The sequence below is a fragment of the Petaurus breviceps genome, unplaced genomic scaffold, assembly GCF_028583685.1.
Source record: "Petaurus breviceps papuanus isolate PSGF00001 unplaced genomic scaffold, PetGlider_PUasm1.0 175, whole genome shotgun sequence".
In the NCBI taxonomy this organism is placed as follows: Eukaryota; Metazoa; Chordata; class Mammalia; order Diprotodontia; family Petauridae; genus Petaurus; species Petaurus breviceps.
The window spans coordinates 10,051,208-10,070,834 of NW_027185764.1; the positions used below are offsets into that span (position 1 = coordinate 10,051,208).

At 42.1% G+C, this 19,627-nt stretch overlaps 1 protein-coding gene and 1 pseudogene across 2 annotated transcripts in view; both read left to right on the forward strand.

Moving 5' to 3' along the window:
* The window catches only part of RADIL (Rap associating with DIL domain), a 119,710-nt gene that overhangs the window by 97,538 nt on the left and 2,545 nt on the right, over nt 1–19,627 (forward strand). For both annotated transcript variants that reach the window (XM_069084762.1, XM_069084763.1), the window contains exons 9-14: nt 8,247–8,419; nt 9,258–9,408; nt 11,943–12,130; nt 12,440–12,845; nt 16,146–16,285; nt 17,307–17,446. In XM_069084762.1, the coding sequence (XP_068940863.1) occupies nt 8,247–8,419; nt 9,258–9,408; nt 11,943–12,130; nt 12,440–12,845; nt 16,146–16,285; nt 17,307–17,446 (1,198 nt within the window). The remainder of the gene's footprint in view (nt 1–8,246; nt 8,420–9,257; nt 9,409–11,942; nt 12,131–12,439; nt 12,846–16,145; nt 16,286–17,306; nt 17,447–19,627) is intronic.
* LOC138158967 (NADH dehydrogenase [ubiquinone] 1 alpha subcomplex subunit 3 pseudogene) lies at nt 2,001–2,348 on the forward strand (annotated as a pseudogene).

Here is a 19,627-nt window from a genome sequence, read left to right on the forward strand (position 1 = left end):
CAGAGGGGAACCAAGCAACCATTCAGACGGTAATAGCTCTTGCTTTGACCTGCTTGGATCTGGGTTGTGGTCTTGGGTGGTGGCCCTAGGGTGAGGAACGCTAGTGCACCAGAGCTTGTGGTAGCTTTAGAGAGGGTGCCCTCCTCATAACTCTGACAACAACTGCGAAAACCTCAGCAATTTGGGACACAGTTCTCTTCACCCTGGAAGCAGAGTTCTACCATGGCAAAGAGCTCAAAAGTCAAGTAATTTTGGCTGGCAAGATGAGCAAGCAGAGGAAGTGCAGTCAGACCATAGAATCCTTTTTTGGGGACAAAAAGGATCAAAGCATGGAACCAGAAGAAGACAACAAAGTCAAAACTCCTGCATCAAAAGCTTCCAAGAAAAATATGATCTGGTTATAGGCCATAGAGGAGGTCAAGAAGGATTTTGAAAATCAGGTAAGAGAAGTGGAGGAAAAATTGGGAAGAGAAATGAGAAAATTAAGAAATCATGAAAAGTGAGTCAACAGCCTGACTGAAGAAAATAACACCTTAAAAAATAGACTAACTCAAATGGCAAGAGAGGCCCAAAAAGCCAATGAGGAGAAGAATGGCTTTAAAAGCATAATTGGCCAGATGGAAAAGGAATTTCACAAGCTCACTGAAGAAAATAATTCCTTCAAAATTAGATTGGAGGAAATGGAAGTTAATGACTTTATGAGAAATCAGGATGCTTATAAAACAAATCCAAATTAATGAAAAAATAGAAGGCAATGTGAAATATCTCATTGGAAAAACCACTGGCCTGGAAAATAGATCCAGGAGAGATAATGACTTTCAGGTAGTCCAATAATTTTTTTTTTTTAATAAGCAATCGGGGTTAAGTAACTTGCTCAAGGTTACACGGCCAGTTATTTCTGGGTGTGGTGCTGAGTATCTGAGCCCGGATTTGATCCAGGTCATCCCGACACTGGAGCCGGTGCTCTTACTCGCTGAGCCACCTGGCTGCCCCTAAGCAATTGGGGTTAAGTAACTTGCTCAAGGTTACATGGACAGGTGTTTCTGGGTGGGTGCTAAGTGTCTGAGCCCGGGATTCGATCTCCAGGTCTTCTCAACACTGGAGCCGGTGCTCTTACTCGCTGTGCTACCTGGCCGCCCCCAATAATTTTTAAATTATCAAAAAAAGAGGATCATCTTTCAAGAAATTATCAAGCAAAATTGCCCTGATATTCTAGAACCAGAGGGAAAAACAGAAATTGAAAGAAAAAAGGTGAAAGTCTCCCAGTTCATCTAGAGCCCTGTATTTGTGTCAGATGGTAGCCAACCATTGGAATTTTTCTGGGCTAAATAGGAGCAAGATGCAGCAGGGAGTGCCAACATGTTGAGACTTAAGGAATGTAAATATACTTTAGTTGTCAGAAACTTTTCTTTAGGGAGTTAGGAATGTGACTGTCAGAATAATAAAAATTTTGAATAGTGCATAAAGTCTGGGGCAGATGCCTGGGGGCATTCCACTAGAGAGCTCTCCATTAATGACCATTTACTATTTCCCTGTAACGATACTGTTCTCTAGACCACATTTCTCTGTATTGTCTGCAAAGGATACCATGAGAGTTTGTGAAGGAATATATATATATATATATATATATATATATATATATGTATATATAATTCCATTAATGTAGATGGGAGCCAGATTGACAAGTGCTTTAAATATCAGGCTGTGTATGGAAGCCCCTGAAGGTTTTTTTGAGTAGAAGAATGCCATAATCAGATCTGTGTTTTATCATTTGTCATTCTGGCAGCTATATGAAAGATGGTTTGGAAAGGGAAGAGACTTGAAGCTAAGAGAGTAGTTAGGAAGTTGTTAAAATCCTCCAGGTGAAAGATAATGATGGCCTGCACTGGGGTAGTTGTCTATGGGAGAGAGGGGAATGAATTCAAGAGATACCGTGGAAATAAGATCAGCAAGTCTTGGCAACTGATTAACTTAAAAGGGTCAGGGGAGAAGAGTTGAAGATGACTATGATAACCAAGTATACTGGAAGGAAGGCAATGTCCTTAAAAGAAATAGTGAAGGTGACGGGGAAAGCAGCCAATGTGGCAGGCAGACTGGGCTGGTTCCTGAAGGAGGCATGGGCCAAGGAGCCGGTGCTGACCATGTCCTTCACCATTGGCACTCTGGCTTTGCCCGTCCCCCTTCCCCACCCCACCGCCAGCCGCTACACCAAGTATGCTGGCATGATCAACCACACGACCCTGTACAACTACCCAGTTCCCCTCCGAGATGACAGCAACATGCCCAATGTGCACAGCCACCCCCAGGATGCCCAGGGGCCATCCCTCCAGTGGCTGAAGAACCTGTGAACCCTACCCTGCTCCCACCCCCAGTAAACGTGCTGGCTCTCCAAGAGGCTCTGGGGGCTGCAGAGGTGGAAAAAAAAAATAGTGAAGTTAAGAGGAGGGATGGGTTTTAGGAAAGAAGATGATTTTGGACATATTGAGTTTTTAGTATCTTCAGGTCCAGTTGGTAATTAAAGATATAGGACTAGATTTTTTGAGACAAGTTAGATCTGGATATATAGATTTGGGAGTCATCTACATAGAAATGATCATTTAGACCACGAGGGCTGATGAGAACAGTTAGAAAGCAGGATTTTAGGACAGAACTTTGAATTAAATTCAGGAAACATTTATCAAGCACCTTGGATACAAAAGCAAAACAGTTCTTTTACCTTAAGGAGCTTTCATTCTATCACATAAGCTAAGCCTCGAAAAAACAAACCAGGTTTCCTCTTTTAAGAGGCTGGATACCTAGGGAGGTGGTGAGTCCTCCTCAGTGGAGGTTTTCTATAGCAGACACTGAATGATCACCTTGTTGGATATGTTATGGAAGAGACCTCCTCACCATTAATCAGTCCCTTGTGAGCTCTAGCATTATAGACCTCTTTCATAAAGAACCAAGTTACTGAGTTTGGTCAGAGAGTTCTCTGTGCAACCACATCGATCTTTTTAGGCAGCTTTACCATTTCCCCTCCCCTTGGAATAATTTCTCCTTATATTTAAAAGATTTCATTCTCAAGAGCTTTCCATTCATCTTGGGCCAGTGTATTTTATAACATACTGGACCACTGGATTCTACCTATTCCTCTTCTGAACCCTTTGAAATTATTTCCCCTTGGAGACAGTTTAAAGTACTTGGGAGTCTAAACCCAGGAACTATATGAATATAACACATTTACAAAACACTTTACACAAATAAAGTCAAATCTAAAGAATTGGAGACATATTAATTGCTTGTGCATAGGCCAAGCCAGTATAATAAAAATGACAAGGAAACAGGTTCTTCACCAATCAGCACTGCATCATCCATATGTGGAACCATCAGTTGCAGCAGACAGAAATTTTGAGTGCTGTGGATGATAAGTTCACTTACCTTGACAGCATACTTTCAGGGATGTACGAAGTTGACACACACATTGTCAGACGTAGCTCAATATTTGGGAGTCTCAAAAGAAAGTGAAAAGAACAGGTATTAGGCCCGCCAAACTGAAGGTCTACAGAGCCATTGTGCTGACCTCATTGTTGTATGCCTATGAAACCTAGACAGCCTACCAGCACCAGGCCAGGAAATTGAATTATTTGCCTTTGAATTATCTTAGGAAGATTCTGAAGATCACCTCGAAGGATTATCTAGCTGTACTGCCAAGCATCCAGCTCTGCTGAAGAGATGGCAAATCTGATGAGCTGGCCACATTGTTCAGAGCCAGATGTGTTTGCCTAGAAGACTATTTTACAGAGCACTTGTGAAGATAAGCACTTACATGAGGATGGGAAGTGATACAAGAACACTTGGAAAGTCTTTCTGAAGAATTTTGGTATGGATTGTGAGCCATGGGAGACACTGGCACAGGACCATCCAGCACATGCCCACATCAAAGAAGGCTCTGTGCTCTGTGAGCAAAGCAGAATTGCAGTAGCTCAAAAGAAATGTGAGATGTACAAACTTAGAGATATCTCTGTTCCAAATGTTCATACAGTCTGTTTGTGTCTGACTGTAGTAGAACCTTCCAACCTCGTATTGGTCTGAGCAGCCAGTCGGACTCACTGTATATTGACCCTGACGTAGTGAGGTCATTTTGGTCCCCTTTGAGTACAAAGGACAGCAACCACTGACTAGGAAGTCTATGCCATTTCTTCTAAGGGATTCTTGCCCACAGTAGTGTATGTAATGACTTCACCCATTTCCATCCATTTAAGGTCACTTTCCATCTCCTGTTTGACCACATCCAGCTTATGTTGGTTCTTAGATCTTGGATTCCAGGTTACTGTGCAATATTGATCTTTATAATAAAATACTGGACTTCTCTTTCATCACCAGACACATCAGCAGCTGAGCTCCTTTCGTCGTTCACTGCTTCTTTAGCTGCTTGAAGTTGATCTTGTAGTCATCTTCCCCTCCTCCCCAGTAGCATATTGGACACCTTCTGACCTGAGGGGCTCATCTTCCGATGTCCTTTCTTTTACCATTTTAATACTGTCCATGGGGCTTTCTTGGCAAAGATACTAATAAGTAGTTTGCTGTTTCCTTTTCTAGTGAATCACCTTTTGTCAGAACTCTCTACTATAACCTGTCCATCTTGGGAAACCCTCCACAGCATCATTCATAGTATCATTGAGCTATGCAAGCCCCTCTCCCATGACAAGGCAATGATCCAGGTGGGGTTTTTCTAGTAGCAATATATGGCTGTAAGAGTTGGATTGTAAGGAAAGCTGAACACCCCAGAATTGACTATTTTGAATTGTGGTGCTGTCAAAGACTTCTGAGAATCCCTTAGATAGAAAGGAGATCAAATCAGTCCATACTTAAAAAATTAATTCTCACTATTTGCTAAAAGGTCAAATAAAAAGTTGAATCTTAAAATACTTTGGTGACATAATGAGAAGATAGAACTCATTGGAAAAGATCCTGCTGTTTGGAAAGATTGAAGCTAAAAGAAAAAGGGGATGGCAGAGAATGAGATGGATAGATAGTGGCATGGAAACAAAGAACTCGAACTTGGAAGGACTTTAAGAGATAGTGGAGCTTGAAGGGCCCAGCATGCTATGGTCCATGGGGTCACAAAGAGCTGCACATGACTGAACAACAGCAAATCATCAAAATGGGCTGGTGCTGGCTATGAAATAGAGTAGAATAGATCATCAGTAGAATAGATGAGATACGCGTTACATAGTAGTAAATGACTGTGTAACATAGTGTTTATAAACCCAGAGGTCCAAGCTTTTGGGACAGGCACTCACTATTTGACAATAATTGCTGTGAAAACTGGAAATCAGTTGGCAGAAATTAGGCATAGACCAACAACTCACACCATATGCCAAGTTACAGTCAAAATGGGTACATGAATTAATCGTAAGGGATGATATATCATAAGCAAGTTAGGGTAGTGTGAAAATTCTACCTGTCAGATCTATGGGTAAAGGAAGAACTTTTTTTTTGGCTTTTTTTTTTTTGGAGGGGGAAAGGCAAGGCAATTGGGGTTAAGTGACTTGCCCACGGTCACACGGCTAGGAAGTGTTAAGTATCAGGCTGAATTTGAACTTGGGTCCTCCTGACTCCAGGGCTGGTGTTCTATTCACTGTGCCACCTAGCCACCCAAAGGAAGAACTTCTTGACCAAACAAGATAGCATTTATGGGATACAAAATGGATAATTTTTTTATTACTTTAAATTTAAAAGTTTTTGCATAAACCAAGGAAACCAAGAAAAAACATTTTATGGTAAGTTTCTCTGATGAAGACCTCATTTCTCAGATGTATAGAGAACTGAGTCAGATTTATAAGAATATGAGTCATTACAGTTGATAAATGGTCAAAGGATATGAATAGGTAGTTTTCAACATTATCTACAGGCATGTGAAAAGAAATGTGCTAAATCACTATTGATTAGATAATGAAATGCAAATGAAAACAACTGAGGTACCATCTCATCCCTATCAGAGTAGCTAATATGACAGAAAAGGAAAATGACAAATGATGAAGGGAACATAGGAAAATTGGGACACTGATGTGGTTGGAGTTGAAACTATGCCCAAAGGGTGATAAAACTGCACGTCCTTTGTCCCAGCAATACCATTACTAGATCTGTACCCCAAAGAGAGTTAAAAAAAAAAGGAAAAGAACCTCTTTCTACAAAAATATTTGTAGCAGCTCTTTTTATTGTGGCAAAGAATTGGAAATTGAGGGGATGCCCATCAATTGGGGAATGGCTGAGCAAATTGTGGGGTATGATTGTGATGGAATGTTATTGTGCTATAAGAAATGATGAGCAGGATGCTGTCAGAAAAATCTGGCAGGACATATATGAAGTAATAGAAGAGAGCGGACCCAGGAGAACATGATATGCAGTAACAGCAGTATTGTGTGATGATCTTAATGTAAATGACTTCGCTGTTCTTAGCAATACAGTGATTTGATCTGACATTCTGAAGGGCTTAGGCTGAAAAATGCTGTCCACCTGCAGAGAAAGAACAAAAGGAGTCTGAATGCAGATAGCCTTTTTTTTTACTTTATTTTTTTCCCCCTTGGGGTCTGTTTTTTCTTTTGCAACATGCAATATGGAAATATGTTTTCTATGACTGCACTTGTATAACCTATTTTGTAGTGACAAGTAACCACTTGTATAACCAAATTACTGGCCTTCTCAAGGAGGGCGAAGGGGAAGGAGGGAGAAAATTTGGAATTCACAATTTTTTAAAATGAATATTAAAAAGAATTTTTTACATGTAATTAAAAAAAATTAAACTAAGAGGAAAAGTAAAGTCTTGAGAACGTGGCACATTATGTCCTTTCCTTTTCTTTTCTGTCATTAATCCTAAAATAGAGAAGAAATTTTTGTTCCCAAGGTTCCTGTCAGTTCTTCCTTAGCAACATGTAGTTCTTGTTGATTGGAGTCTCATCTGGATTGTCATTTCCCATTATAATTACTTCCACATTTTGAAAGATGAAGTTAGCATTCAGAGAAGGCACTAATTTATTAGTTCTGTTTTGCACAGAGAAGGAGCTCCAGCAGATATCAAAATAGTTAAGGTTCCCCCTTCAAACAGAGTTATGCATCTGAGCAGGTTTGTGATCAATTTCCTGAAATCCTTATAAATTCCTCCTCTGCCTATTGACAGTATTGCTTCTGTTTCTGTCTTCATTGATTCAGATTCTTCCCCCCGTCTTTTTCCCCTGCTTGATTCCTAGATTTCCTCCCACAAATGTATTTTCTTACTAACAATGTATGTTTGTTCCATTGCTGCTTTTTTGGTCATTTTTTCTTTTGAATAAGAGCCATATTGTAGTCACAAATATCATTCCACTGGCTCTCAACAATTGTCCACAGTAAAAAAAAAAAAAAACTCCTTGTCCACAGTACCCAGCACAGAGTAGGTACTTAATAAATGCTTGTTGATTTATTGATAATTTGTGTTTTTGCATATAGGTATCTGAGGTCATGAATTTTTTTGTATCTCTTTTTAGATATTGTTTCAGGAATTAGTTTTTTAGTTTTATCTTTATTTCCTATGTTGTTGTAATTGCTGTGCTCCAAGTTACCAGACTGTACAAATCTAGGCTGTTTCTTCCCCTTCCCCTTTCAATTTAAAGCCCTCCTGGATAAGTTAAATTTCCAGCCATCTCTCTTTAGTTTGCCTGGTGAATTTTACATGTGGGCTGTGCAATCCCTTTCTGCCCTCTTATCAGAGTAAGCTATACTTGTAGCTTTTACTTCAAAAATTTTAAATTTCAATCTGCGCTGGTCAGTGAGTTTTCTGCTCCTTCCTTTTAACTAACTGTATGCCATCACGCAAGTCATTCTTTGAGTCTGTTTCTCCTTTAAATGAGCATAAAAATAATTCATTATCTCAATACCTTTTAAAGTAGTTTGTGAAAGTCAAATGAAGTAAAGTATATCTGACACTTTTTAAGTCATAAAGAACTATTTGAATGTGAGCAAGTATCGTGATCATTAGGCACCATTTACTAGGTGATTTAAGCCTAATTTGTGGTTATTAGGAAAGGCAATTAACTTTCAAATAGTAGATCTTTGGCATGGGGGCAGCTAGATAGAAAAGGATAAAGCTTGCATAACAGAGGAGTGGGCAGCCAGGGGGAAACACCAACGGAGGAAGAATTTATAGCTCTTTATTTCTCCATAGGAGCCTAGAACTTTTTCTCCAGCTCACTGCGGCCAGTGCTTCACTCTTATTCCTCCTCCCTCAGGACCTACACTGAGCTGCTTCCACTGGCCAAAAGGGGTACAGGTTTGTGCTCGCTTACGGCAGCTTATAGAATGGGCACAGAGTATGGGCTTTGGGCCACTGGCAGAGCAGTTCTTCAAGAAGCTTTCCTGCACAGTTAATCTGTTGGCTACTCCCAGTGCACAGCTGATACAGGTAGGTACAGTTGACGAGATGGAGACAAGTGGGAGAGACAAAAAGGTCATGTCGTCTGGTATCTGGAGTTCATTTTGTTGTGGTTCTTAAAAGACTGTTGTTGGGTTTTTATTTTTTTAAGTGGTTGAGTCATTGGCTTAGATTCCCATGCCTAAATGGGCTTCAAGACCTAAAACAGCTTTTATAAGTAGTTATCAGCCTATTGACATGTTTTTTTTTTTTAATTTTGCCTTCAAGGGTACTGGTATGATTAATGTTTTCCTCAGTTTAGTAGTAAAATATTAACATACTCTGGAGAGGTGGGCAAGCTGTTTACAAAGCCATCCTCGACTAAAACCATAATGTTGGATTGTTTGGGAAAGATAACTTTAAGTCAGATAGGTTAGGCAGCTTTTCTCGGCTAATCACTAAATGGAAATTTTCCTAGAAATCATGTGGGATTGCTCCTAAATGGTTAGTTTTAACATTCAGCACATTGAAAATAAGCCTTGCAGATAATTAGCAAAAATTAACTAGACCATATTTCTCCAAGAATCACACAGGAAATAGAGCACATGAAGCTGCCTTTTGTCTTTGTCCAGTAAAGGACATTGTCTTAAACACACGTGCAGCGCTGCATTGAGCATTCCATGTCCTCTCCACGTCTCGAGCACTACACTGAATAGAGCAGTGCCTGGGGAAGCCAGCCTTCCAGGCGGGCATTGTGTCCACCTGCTCACATCTGAGTCGTGTAGAACCAGGTGTGCCCTGCAGATAAAGATCACGAGGTAGCAGATGTCAGTGTTGGTGTGCCCTTGTGGTTCTGATGCCCTGCTTCCCTCACACCGTTGTCACTCAGATGACCTGGTCATCCCTGAGAACTCAGTTTCCAGAACTGAGCCCTGCCCAGCTGCATCGGTTGTTGACTGAGTACCAGCTAGCATCTGACATTGGTTCTGTGACTGCTTGGGAGCCCATAGATGAAGACAGGCCCAAAGCCTTCAGAACAGGTGAGTTACTGACCTTATCTGTTTTTGATTACAAATGGAAAAGTATCTGTGTGTTACCTTACAGGATCATGGAGCCAAAGCTGCAAGGGAACTTAGAAGTCACTTAGTTCAGCCCTCTTGACTTGCCCAGGATCACACAGGTGTTAAGTGCAGCACCTCAAATTAAGCACCAGTCCTGTGACTCTGCGTTCACCATTTGTGGGGCTCCATTAGACTTCATCCACATTCCTAAGGACAAGGCCTGTACAGACTTAGTAGTAAGAGAGCTAGGTTTTAATGTGAACTTTTAACCAAGAACCATCTAAACCAGAATCAAAATCAGGCAACTTTATTTTGATTCCCCCTCTCTAAAATAGTAGTGCTGTAACTTCCTTCTCCTGTGGCAGGGCCTTCCTTAAAGCATCCAGCACCTGATTATAGTTTTTTGGCTCCTCCTTTGTTACATGGAGGTAGCCCTGTGCCCTCAAAGGCTGTGCCAGAAGTTACAGTTTATGCCATGACAGGCGGGTTTGGAGAGGCTCCTCTCGGGTGGTGTGACCACTAGGTGATGAATTCTCTGGCCCTGGAAAACCATGAAAGAAAGGCAGATGTAAAGTGAACCTCAGTGCTTTACAGCCTCCTTGGGCCTTCACGGCGGTGAAATGATTCAGAGATGCGTGTGTGACTGGGCAAGAGAAGACTGAAACGTAACTTTCATCTTGACCTCTGCCATCATTAGGGAAGGGTGAAATCGGAAAAGGAGGCAGGCCAGGCCTGTATGACAAGAGTGGAGAGTGATAGAGGCAGCCAACCATTGGCATTATGTGGCATCTGAAGTGCAGGAAAGCCTCGGGCATCCTGGGCAGTTCTTCCCAAGAGAATGGGCACCAGAATCAGAATTGCAGAGGACGTGGAGGCTTAGATAGGTTGTGCTCTGCGTTGTGGGAGGAAATGCAGGTCTTGTGGAGATCATAAACCCACTGGAGAATACTGACCTTTTTCATTTATTTATCTCACCTGCCTCTCACCCCACACAAGTGGCCTACAGCCTTCTCTCCTGTAGGAAAAGTAGGTTGTACAGTAGAAGAACCAATACTAGAGGTTTTAGTGCTTGGCCTGGTCAGCTCCCACTCAGCAAATGGTTGAAGGCAAAACTAGGTGGCCCTAGTCTGTGTTGGAGTGTGAAAAGACAGGCATACTAATAGACTGTTGGTGAAGATGGGAATTTATTTAGCAGTTTGGGAAGGCAATGTGAAATTATGATATAAAAGTCATTAAAACGTCCAGAGATCCCACCAATAGTCATCATTCTCAGGGAGGTCACAGTTCCAGAAAGACAGACCCAGTATACACAAAAATATTTGGGGCAATGGCTTTCAGGGTTGCAAAGAATCAGAAATAAAGCTCCTTAAGGATGGACATGGTTTAATTTTTTGTTTTTGTGTGCCAGGGCCCTGCAGAGCACACGACATATAGGAGATACTTATTAAGTGATTGTTGATTAGATTATAACTAAATAAATCTTGGTACATTAGCCCTTGGTTGAAAGTCAAAATGAAGACTACGCCTAGGCCTCTGAATTGAAACAAAGTAAAATGAGCAAAATCAGGAGAAACAGTATACACATGACTGCAATAATGTGAATGGAAAGTAGCCATTGTGATCGAAACAGCACTGTGTAATTACACTGGACAGTGTTGGCCCTGAGCGGGAGAAGTAAGAACGTGGCCTTTCTCTTCTTTGCAGAGGTAGAGGGATTATAGAAATAGAATACATCATGTTCTGTCAGACTTGATTTATGCTTTGATTAGTCTTTCTGGCCTATTTTTTTTTCTTCTTTGTCATAAGGGATGGCTCTTTTGTTTGGAGGGGAGGGATATATTGGGAAACGAAGATGGTGTAAAAGAAGATACCTGTAAGAAAAAGGGAGGTCTGAGGTCAGTTTAAGAAATAGCATTCCTTTTTTTCTCTTTCATGTGAAGATTGTTATTTAGTGGTCACTCTTCCATCTTAAGGCTTAGTTCTGATTTAGTTAGGGGAACATGGGTCCTCAGAGATCAGCCTAGGAGTCCTAGACTGCGCAAGACCTGCAGATATGCCTTTGTGTTGTCCTGCAACTTTTGTTGGCCCTTGTAATAAGTAGTTTTGGTGGGGTGTTCTCGATTGGGTATGGCTTGTGGTTGGACTGAAGGGAAGGACCATTTTTTATTTAAAGTCTTTATCTCTCGTCACTTACCACACTGCCTTCATACATAGAAGGTGTTTGGTAAATTATTGTTCTGTCAATAAGGCTTATTTTAATCCATATTTATCCCCTTTGTATGGATAGTAGGTAGATTGGGGAACTATTCATTCTTCAGCAGTTAGTCTTGTCTGTGGGTATGTACCCTCAGCTCTTATTGCTTGTTTTGCCTATCATTCGGCTGAGAATGGTCCATTTCCCAAAAAGTAAACAGAAGAATGGGGCAGGGAAAACAGATGACAAAAAGCAGGAGGCAGCTCAGGTGTCGTTGCTGAGGCAGTGAACTTGGACTTTGCCAATTTTCTTTCTACAGAGGATGTCCTGGAGTCTTATGATAATCATCCACCCATTGTTCTGCCAAGTGGAGGGTTCAAGGTAGACCTGGAAGTGGAATGCCTTGATGATAATATTTACCGGCACCTTCTTTATATCCGCCACTTTCTGTGGAGCCTACAGAGCAAATCCTCCCATGCTAGAGGACCTGAACCAGAAAATCGGAAGGTAACTTTGGTGGATCCTCCTTAAGGAAGGCTGTCAGTTTTGTTGCCTTTGGTAGAATGTCCACAGTTTAAGGCCGGTGGCATTAGGTTCTGAAAATTTCTCAGGCCAGCTTGGTATGTCTGGCCATCCCTTCATGTTCGTAGAAGGGTGAGATGGCCATGACATACCTGTGGTCTAGTATCCCTTCATTCTCTTTTTTCAACCTTACTTTCACAAGACACTTCATTGTTCTAAGCTTCATAATATTTTTATTCTTTTTATCTCAGACCTATGGTAGAACTGACCTACTCCTTTCCTTTTCTTCTTCAGGGTTTGCATCACACTATTCCTGAAGGAAACTCAGAGGGTCGGACTAGTCTAGTGACTTCCAGGGATGCTGGGGACCAGCTGGATTCAACGCATTCAGTGGGCACAGTGGGCAGGGCAGTGGGAGAGGTAGCCAAAACCCCATCTGTCCCTGCCAGTGGGGCTTCCCGAGCTCAGTCCCCTGGTAGAACCCCTCTCCCGGAGAAGCTAAAGCCACAGAACATGGGCAGGAATGGCCCTAAGATGAACGCGTCTCAAGGGGATTCTTCCTGTCTGTTGACCCCTCCCAACACACCACTCAACTTTGAACCCAGAAGTCAGGATTCTCCCCAGCCCAGTGGCAGCTGTGAAAAACCCCTGCATGAGCTGAAGAGGAATGGCCTTAGTGCTCAGAACACTGCACAGGAAGGTGCGGGTGGCCCTCTCCCTGAGGAGCATGGTAGCTCCCAGTTAACTTGAATAAACAGTTGTACAAGTTTCCATTAGGCCCACCCACCCCATTAAAACAAGAAACAATTTTTTCCACTCATGAAACTGAAGGGAAAAGGATTGTTTCCAGGAAAGTCAGGGCTTTTGGCTTCACCTTGTTACTGGGCTCTGTGTCATTATATGGGGGAGGAAGTGTTAATGTTGGTAGAAAGAGTTTCCTATAGATAGCTGCTTTTAGGGATGCAGTTCAGTTTAACAGCTATAGACACCTCCATGTGCACATTGAGTGTTTTGTTTCACATCCAACTGTGAATACTCCCAGAGTTTTCTTGGATTTCTAGATAGTCCTGTCAGGTAGGGAGAAAGATAAACTAGCACCTGGCCAATTTTTTGGTGGGCTGCAGGTAAGGTGGACTAGTATGTGTAGATGCCTGTGTACACAAAAAAGAGAGCAATTCTGACTAAATTAAGATGGGCTGACTGCTCAGGGCCTGCCTTTAGATGTCACTGAAGGTCCCTGAAGCCCATGAGTTCATTCACAATGACCAAATGTCACATGGGGGTAGGTAGAAGGCTCTATATAATATTTCTTCAGAACCAAAAGGGGAAACCTGAGTTTCTTGGACTAATTAGTTCTGTTTCTCCCTGAAAGCAAAGTTATAAACAGGATAGAAACTAGAGATTCTAACAACAGCAACAGAAAGAAAACTTTACTTCATAGGGACTGTGATGGAGAGTATTTGGGTAAGAATCTTATAAGAGAAAATTGAAAATAATATTGTCATTAAGGGAAACTATATCATCACTGGAAGAAATATATAAGGAGTTAAAGAAACAAATCAAATACTTGACCTGAATGCAGAGAACATCCATTTATCTTCAGGAGCACTCCTTGTACCCGGAGCAGAGTAGCCCCTGCATTCATGACCTAACTGAATGATAGGTTTATCCATGTGAAGGAAGGAATGAGATGAACTACCCCTCTAGGCTAATTCTGACTGACAGGAAGCAGCCCGATGGTTGTTGGAGATAAGACCTTGGGAACAGATGATCACCACAGCTTCTGAAAGGGCAGAACATTGGGCATAATCTGCCATTGACCTTTCCCAAATGGAAAGTGGATTTTAAAGGGTCTAGAGGGGGGTAAATGTCATGTTGGACACCAAAGAATCAACCTCAAGTTCCAGGATGGGGAAAGGACTAGGCAACAAACATTTCCTATTAAAAGAATCTAGGCTTATACTCGGTAGGAGTTAAACAGTGTGAGATGAGAGTGGAAAATGCTAGTGGTGTCCTCTGCTGCTTCAGGAAGAGGAGTCCGCCAGAGGAGACGAGTGATAATATCTTAATCAGACCACATGTGGAGAAAGAGCCGTGTTCAGTTCTGAGTGCCACCTTTTGGTAAGGACATAGGCAAGCTGAAGTCTGTGCAGAAAAGGGCAACAGGGAGGCCAGGAGACCTGCGGACCTACAAGATAAATTGAAGGAACCAGGATGTTTAGCCTGAAGCAGAGTGGAAAGGGCCGAGATAACTCTTTGAGAGTTTGAAGGGTTATGATGTGTAAAAGGGATTGGCCTCCCAGGGGAGACGGAGGAATGGTAGGTCGAAACCAGCAGAGGTGTTAAACCTGTCAGAGTAGGACCAGATTGAAAAATAATTGAAAAATGTATTGACATATACAATATTGATAATGTTAGTTTGTGATTTTCTAAATTAATATGTGGCCCACAGGGATCCATTTCTGTTTGAGTTTGATAGCACTGCTGCAGAGTTAGGATTGATGGAAGGAAACTCCCTAACAATTGTAGCTGATCAGAAGTGGAATGGGAAGCTGAGGAAGGAGCAGTTCATTCACCCTAGAATTCTTCAAGCAGAGACCAAATGACCGCATAGCAGATTTTCGAAGTGTAGGTGGACTAAGGCAGCCGATAAAATCTCTTCCGGCTCTGAGATTCTGTAAAGGCTGAGGCAAAAAAAAAAACCCCAAGATCTAATTATATCAGTTGTTGATTAATGTCTGGAAACCCTGAGACAGGACAGGCTTGGAAAAATAAAGGGATGGGGCTGTCTCTGTGATAGTAATAGCTACTAAAACCTTCCCTCCCTCGCTCCCTACCCTGTCTACATAGGAAAACATTCTCTTTCCTGTGGGTGCTCTACCCAAAGGAATATAAATTTTGATTGCTGAAAATTTGCAAGATATCTTGGGGGCTTCTTTAAGGACGATGCCTGAAACCCAAATCACTCTGCTCATTGATTGACCAGTAGGTCCCAGCCCAAACTGCCCTTGGTCATTGTTCAGGCTCTGATGGCTGAGAGTGAATGTTTTTGACCAGAAACCCTGAGGGTCTAACCCTTCCAGATTGATTTTGTTTTTTGACTAGGTAAAAGAAGCCATTCTTTGCCTCCTTTCTTACCTAGCCTTAATCACTGAATGGCATTGCCTTAGTCACACTGAGACCTGTTAAAGACCTTAACTTAAAAAGGTAAAGGTCTCCCACTGTATCCCAAGCCATCTCCAGTTGCCCTGAGCAATATCTTGCCACAGGACTTGGATGCTCTGGAGGAGAAAGTGAGGGTGGTGACTATGCAGAGCCCTCCCTCACTTAAATCCAATTCACTTGCAAGTCCTGGCATCTCCTTCCTGTTGTCATGGTTCTCCTCCAGAACCAAGGACAAACAACAGCAATAATACCCAAGACAGTCCCAAACACTGGCAACTGAAACACCACAAAGGTAATTCCCAGTTTGGGCTGGATTTTAAATTAAAATAGGGTCTTCCTTTCCCCAAGAGTAAGCGACAAGGGAAACTTAATCCTCAAAATAATTCAATTTCCTAAGCAACATAAATGCCCTAAAGGACATATGAGTACCTTTTACTTACGGATAGCCAGCATTAAGGCTGCTAATTGGAACGTACGCACTAAAAACAAAGTGAAACCAAATACATGGAAGAAGTCATATAAGTAATAGGATATCTGAGATATTATCTGTAACCTGGTGCTTCAGTGGTGATAACAACTTGTTTAGCTTTAAGTTTTATATTGTCCCCATTCCTTTGATCAGTCGCTAGAGAAGGCAGCTGAGGGTCAGAGATGGCCAAAAGGTGGGAGACCTGGGGAGCCTGAAGAATTGTCCCCTTAACTAAGCTTTTGCCTTGTGGTTTTTGTATGTAGCCCATAAGGTCTGTTATTTATATGTTTGTGTATAGTTTTCTTACCTCGGTGTTTAAATGTGCTGCAGTTTTTAATTTCGAGCCATCTTTCCTTGGTTGTACAGGAGATTCTCCCACCCCCTTTGATTATCCTACCCCCGCCTCCTCCAGCCGCAGTTCAGCCACTGATGACTTCTGCTACGCCTTTGTGGTGGAGTTGGAAAAAGGACCCATGGGGCTGGGGATGGGCCTGATAGATGGACTGGTGAGTGAACTGGAGGCAGTTAGTCCCGGCTGCTGCCTGCTGGTTGGTGTATCTGATGGAGGCTCTTGGATGGCTTTCTTTCACTTCCTAGACAACTCCCAGGGTTTCTTGTTCCAGTCTGGGGGATTTATGGCTGTCTGTTTCTTTAAAAGTATTAAGTCTTTGTGATGTAGTGAGCATTATTGTCACTATTATCTTATGGTCATACCCTCATGTTAAAAATTAATTTAGTCTAAAGAGGGGGAGGCACTCAAGAAATGATTGGATGGTCAAGAAGTCTATGGAAGGAAAATGGAAAAAATCAAATTCCTACTGATAAAGAGCTTCCTCTGACTCCCACCTAGAACCATTAAAAGTTGTCACCAGTGGAGATGTGATGAGGTGAATAGTATTTCTATGGAAGAGAGCTCATGAGAGATTCTGTACTTGGAGTTTTCTCCTTGTCTTGGAGGATGCCCAGGAAAATAAAGTCACTCACCAAGAATTTTTTAGAACCTATTTGCAAACCTTCCATTCTGATTAAACCAAACCTTCAGCTATCCATATTAGTTAGGATATTTGAAAATTCAGGAGAATTTCTTTGCTCTCCTCCTTAAAGTTTGCATTACTTTATTGGCCCAGACCTAGGCTTTTATTAGTTTAGGGCAACTGCCTTCCCTGTGGAGTCTGGCAGCTGTTCTACAGTTTAAATAGTTTAATTCTGCAGTTTAGAGACAGTTGCCTGGTTCACATACCACTGCATGTCAGAGGCAGGACTTGAACTCACATCTTGCTGGCTTAAAAGCCAGCCGCTCTGCCATTTACTAGAGAGGATAATGTAGAATGAGGCGTCTGGCCATGTGGTTCCTGCACGACTGCCGGTGTGCACAGTGGGACAGGTGGGGTAGAAGCAGAGCAATAGCTCATGTGAGGATGGTACTCACTGTAATGGCAGGTCACACAGAAGTGAGAATTTCAGCCATGCCAACATCCTAGGCCTCACTGCTGCCCCACAGCGCTCTTGTGAACTCCTGTCTTACAGCACACTCCTCTGAATGCTCCTGGTATCTACATCCGGACCTTGATCCAGGACAGCCCAGCAGCCTCCGATGGTAGACTTTCCTTAGGAGATCGAATTCTTGCAGTGAATGGCACCAGTTTGATTGGCACAGATTATCAGAGGTAGAAACTTAATTCATTGTATAAAGCCTTTATCCAGGCTTCTACCCTCAGAGCAGGTACAATAATCCAACAAGTCTTCAGTAGTTCTGGGTGCTCACCCCTTCACAGCAGCTCTTTGGTCAGCAGAAAAATAGAGAAACAAAGTAAAATAATGTATTTGGAATGAAAAGCAAGCTGGCTGGTAGGAGGCAGGCAGAATTAGTCTTTTTTAAGACAAGAGAACAGCAAGTAGGCCTTAAAAATCCAAGGCATGATGATTTTAATTCTAGCATATCTCAGTGAATGTGTTATTAAGTGCTTACTGTATGGCAGCCACTGTGCTAAGCACTGGGCAAAGGAAAGCAAAAACTGTCCCTGTCCTCAAGAAATGGATGTTCTAATGGGGAGGACAGTGTATCAATAACTAGGTATATAGAAAATGTATACTAAGAATGATAAAAGCTAAGCTGGGAGGATGAAAGCAATAGCAGCTGGGAACCAGGAAAGAAGCTGGGACGTGAGCTGTCTTAAATGAAGCCTCGGAAACAGAAGGCAGAGGGGAGGGGACAAAGTATTCCAAGCATGGGGGATAGCCAGTACAGAGGTTAAGGTGATGGGGAAAGAAATGTATGTTTGGCCTGTGTAGCTGGATCATAGAGTACATGGAGGGGAGTAAAATGTAAGAAGACTGGAAAATTAGGAAGGGGAACTAGGTATGAAGAACTTTAAATGCCAAACAGAGGAGTTTATAGGTCATCCTACAATTAATGGGTAGTCATTGTAACTCAGTGAACAGGAGGGCGCCACGGTCAGAAATAGCTTTTTTAAAAAAAATCTTGACAGCTAAGTACAAGATGGATTGGAGTGGAGAAAACTTGAGGCATGGAGACCAAACCAGAAGACTTCCAAAAGTCCAGGCAAGAGGTGATAAGTCTTGAATTTGGGTAGTTGCTGTGTAAGTGAACAAGAGACATACACAAGACACTGTTCGGTTAGAAACCAGATTTGGTAAGGGACTGGATATGTGGAGCGAAAATGAGTCAAAGCCACCGAGGTGGTAGGCCTAGAGAAATGGAAAAATAATGTTGACCTCAGCAATAATAGGGACATTTAGAGGAGGGGAGGATTTGAGTGAAAAGATGATTTCTAATGATGTAGGACTTGTGGGGTTTGATTTGCCTTTGGGAAATCCAGTTGGTGATGTGGAGAGAGTGGGGGCAAGGATAGAGAGATCTAAGAATCTTCTGCCTAGAGATCCTAATTGAATCCATGGGAACTCACAAGATCACCAAGTAAATAGTATAGAGAAGAGGGCTCAGAATTCATTTGGGGGAACCCCCATAGTAGGGGACGTGACATGAAGTCAGCAAAGGAGGGTGAGGAGCTGTCAGACAGGTAGGACACTAGGAGGGAGCAGTATCAGAAAAACCTAGTGTCTACGGAGGTGATCAGCAGTGTCAAATGATGCAGTGAGGACAAGAAAGATTAGAACTGAGAGGTCACTGGTCACTTTGAAGAGGAAGTTTCAGTTGATTAAAACTGAAGAAGCCAGATGCAGTTTTAGGAGAGAGGCAAAGAAAGGGAAACACCTTAAGTTCTTCTCTCTTACGTGCCCCTTAGGATGGTGACTTACCGTTGAAGCGGCTTCCCCCTACTATTCCCATATCCTGTTTGGATGGTCTGTGGAGGGAAAAAAATCCTCCGGGTTCTGGATTTCCAGCTGGAAGTCTGGGCTTGCTCATTCTAACACCAGAGTGATGTTTAGCTGCAACGTGTTATCTTCGCACTATACAAGAAGGGAGCCATGGTGATACCAGTGGAATTAAGAGCACTAGATTTGAAGTCAGAAGCAACCCACAAAACTTCTCCTCCTTAGTTTACTCATGTTAGATTAGCCTTCTAAGATCTTTTCCAGTTCTCAATCTGTAGTCCTTACATAGGCAACTTTAAGGGAATATTTTCAATTTTATTATTTTTAAAAGCAGTGTATGTTTCAGAAATTCCTGTTCTACCATAAGCATATATTTTACTAAGTAGACAAGGGCTTAGGTTCAGAACACTTGTCACAAATATATGTAAGAGTTCGGTTTTTTTTTCTGCAACTTGAGAAATAGATAGCTGGAATGCTTATTAAATGCTTGCAAATGACCTGAAAATAGGACAGATAGCTAATACATTAGGTGAAGGAATTGCTATCCAAAT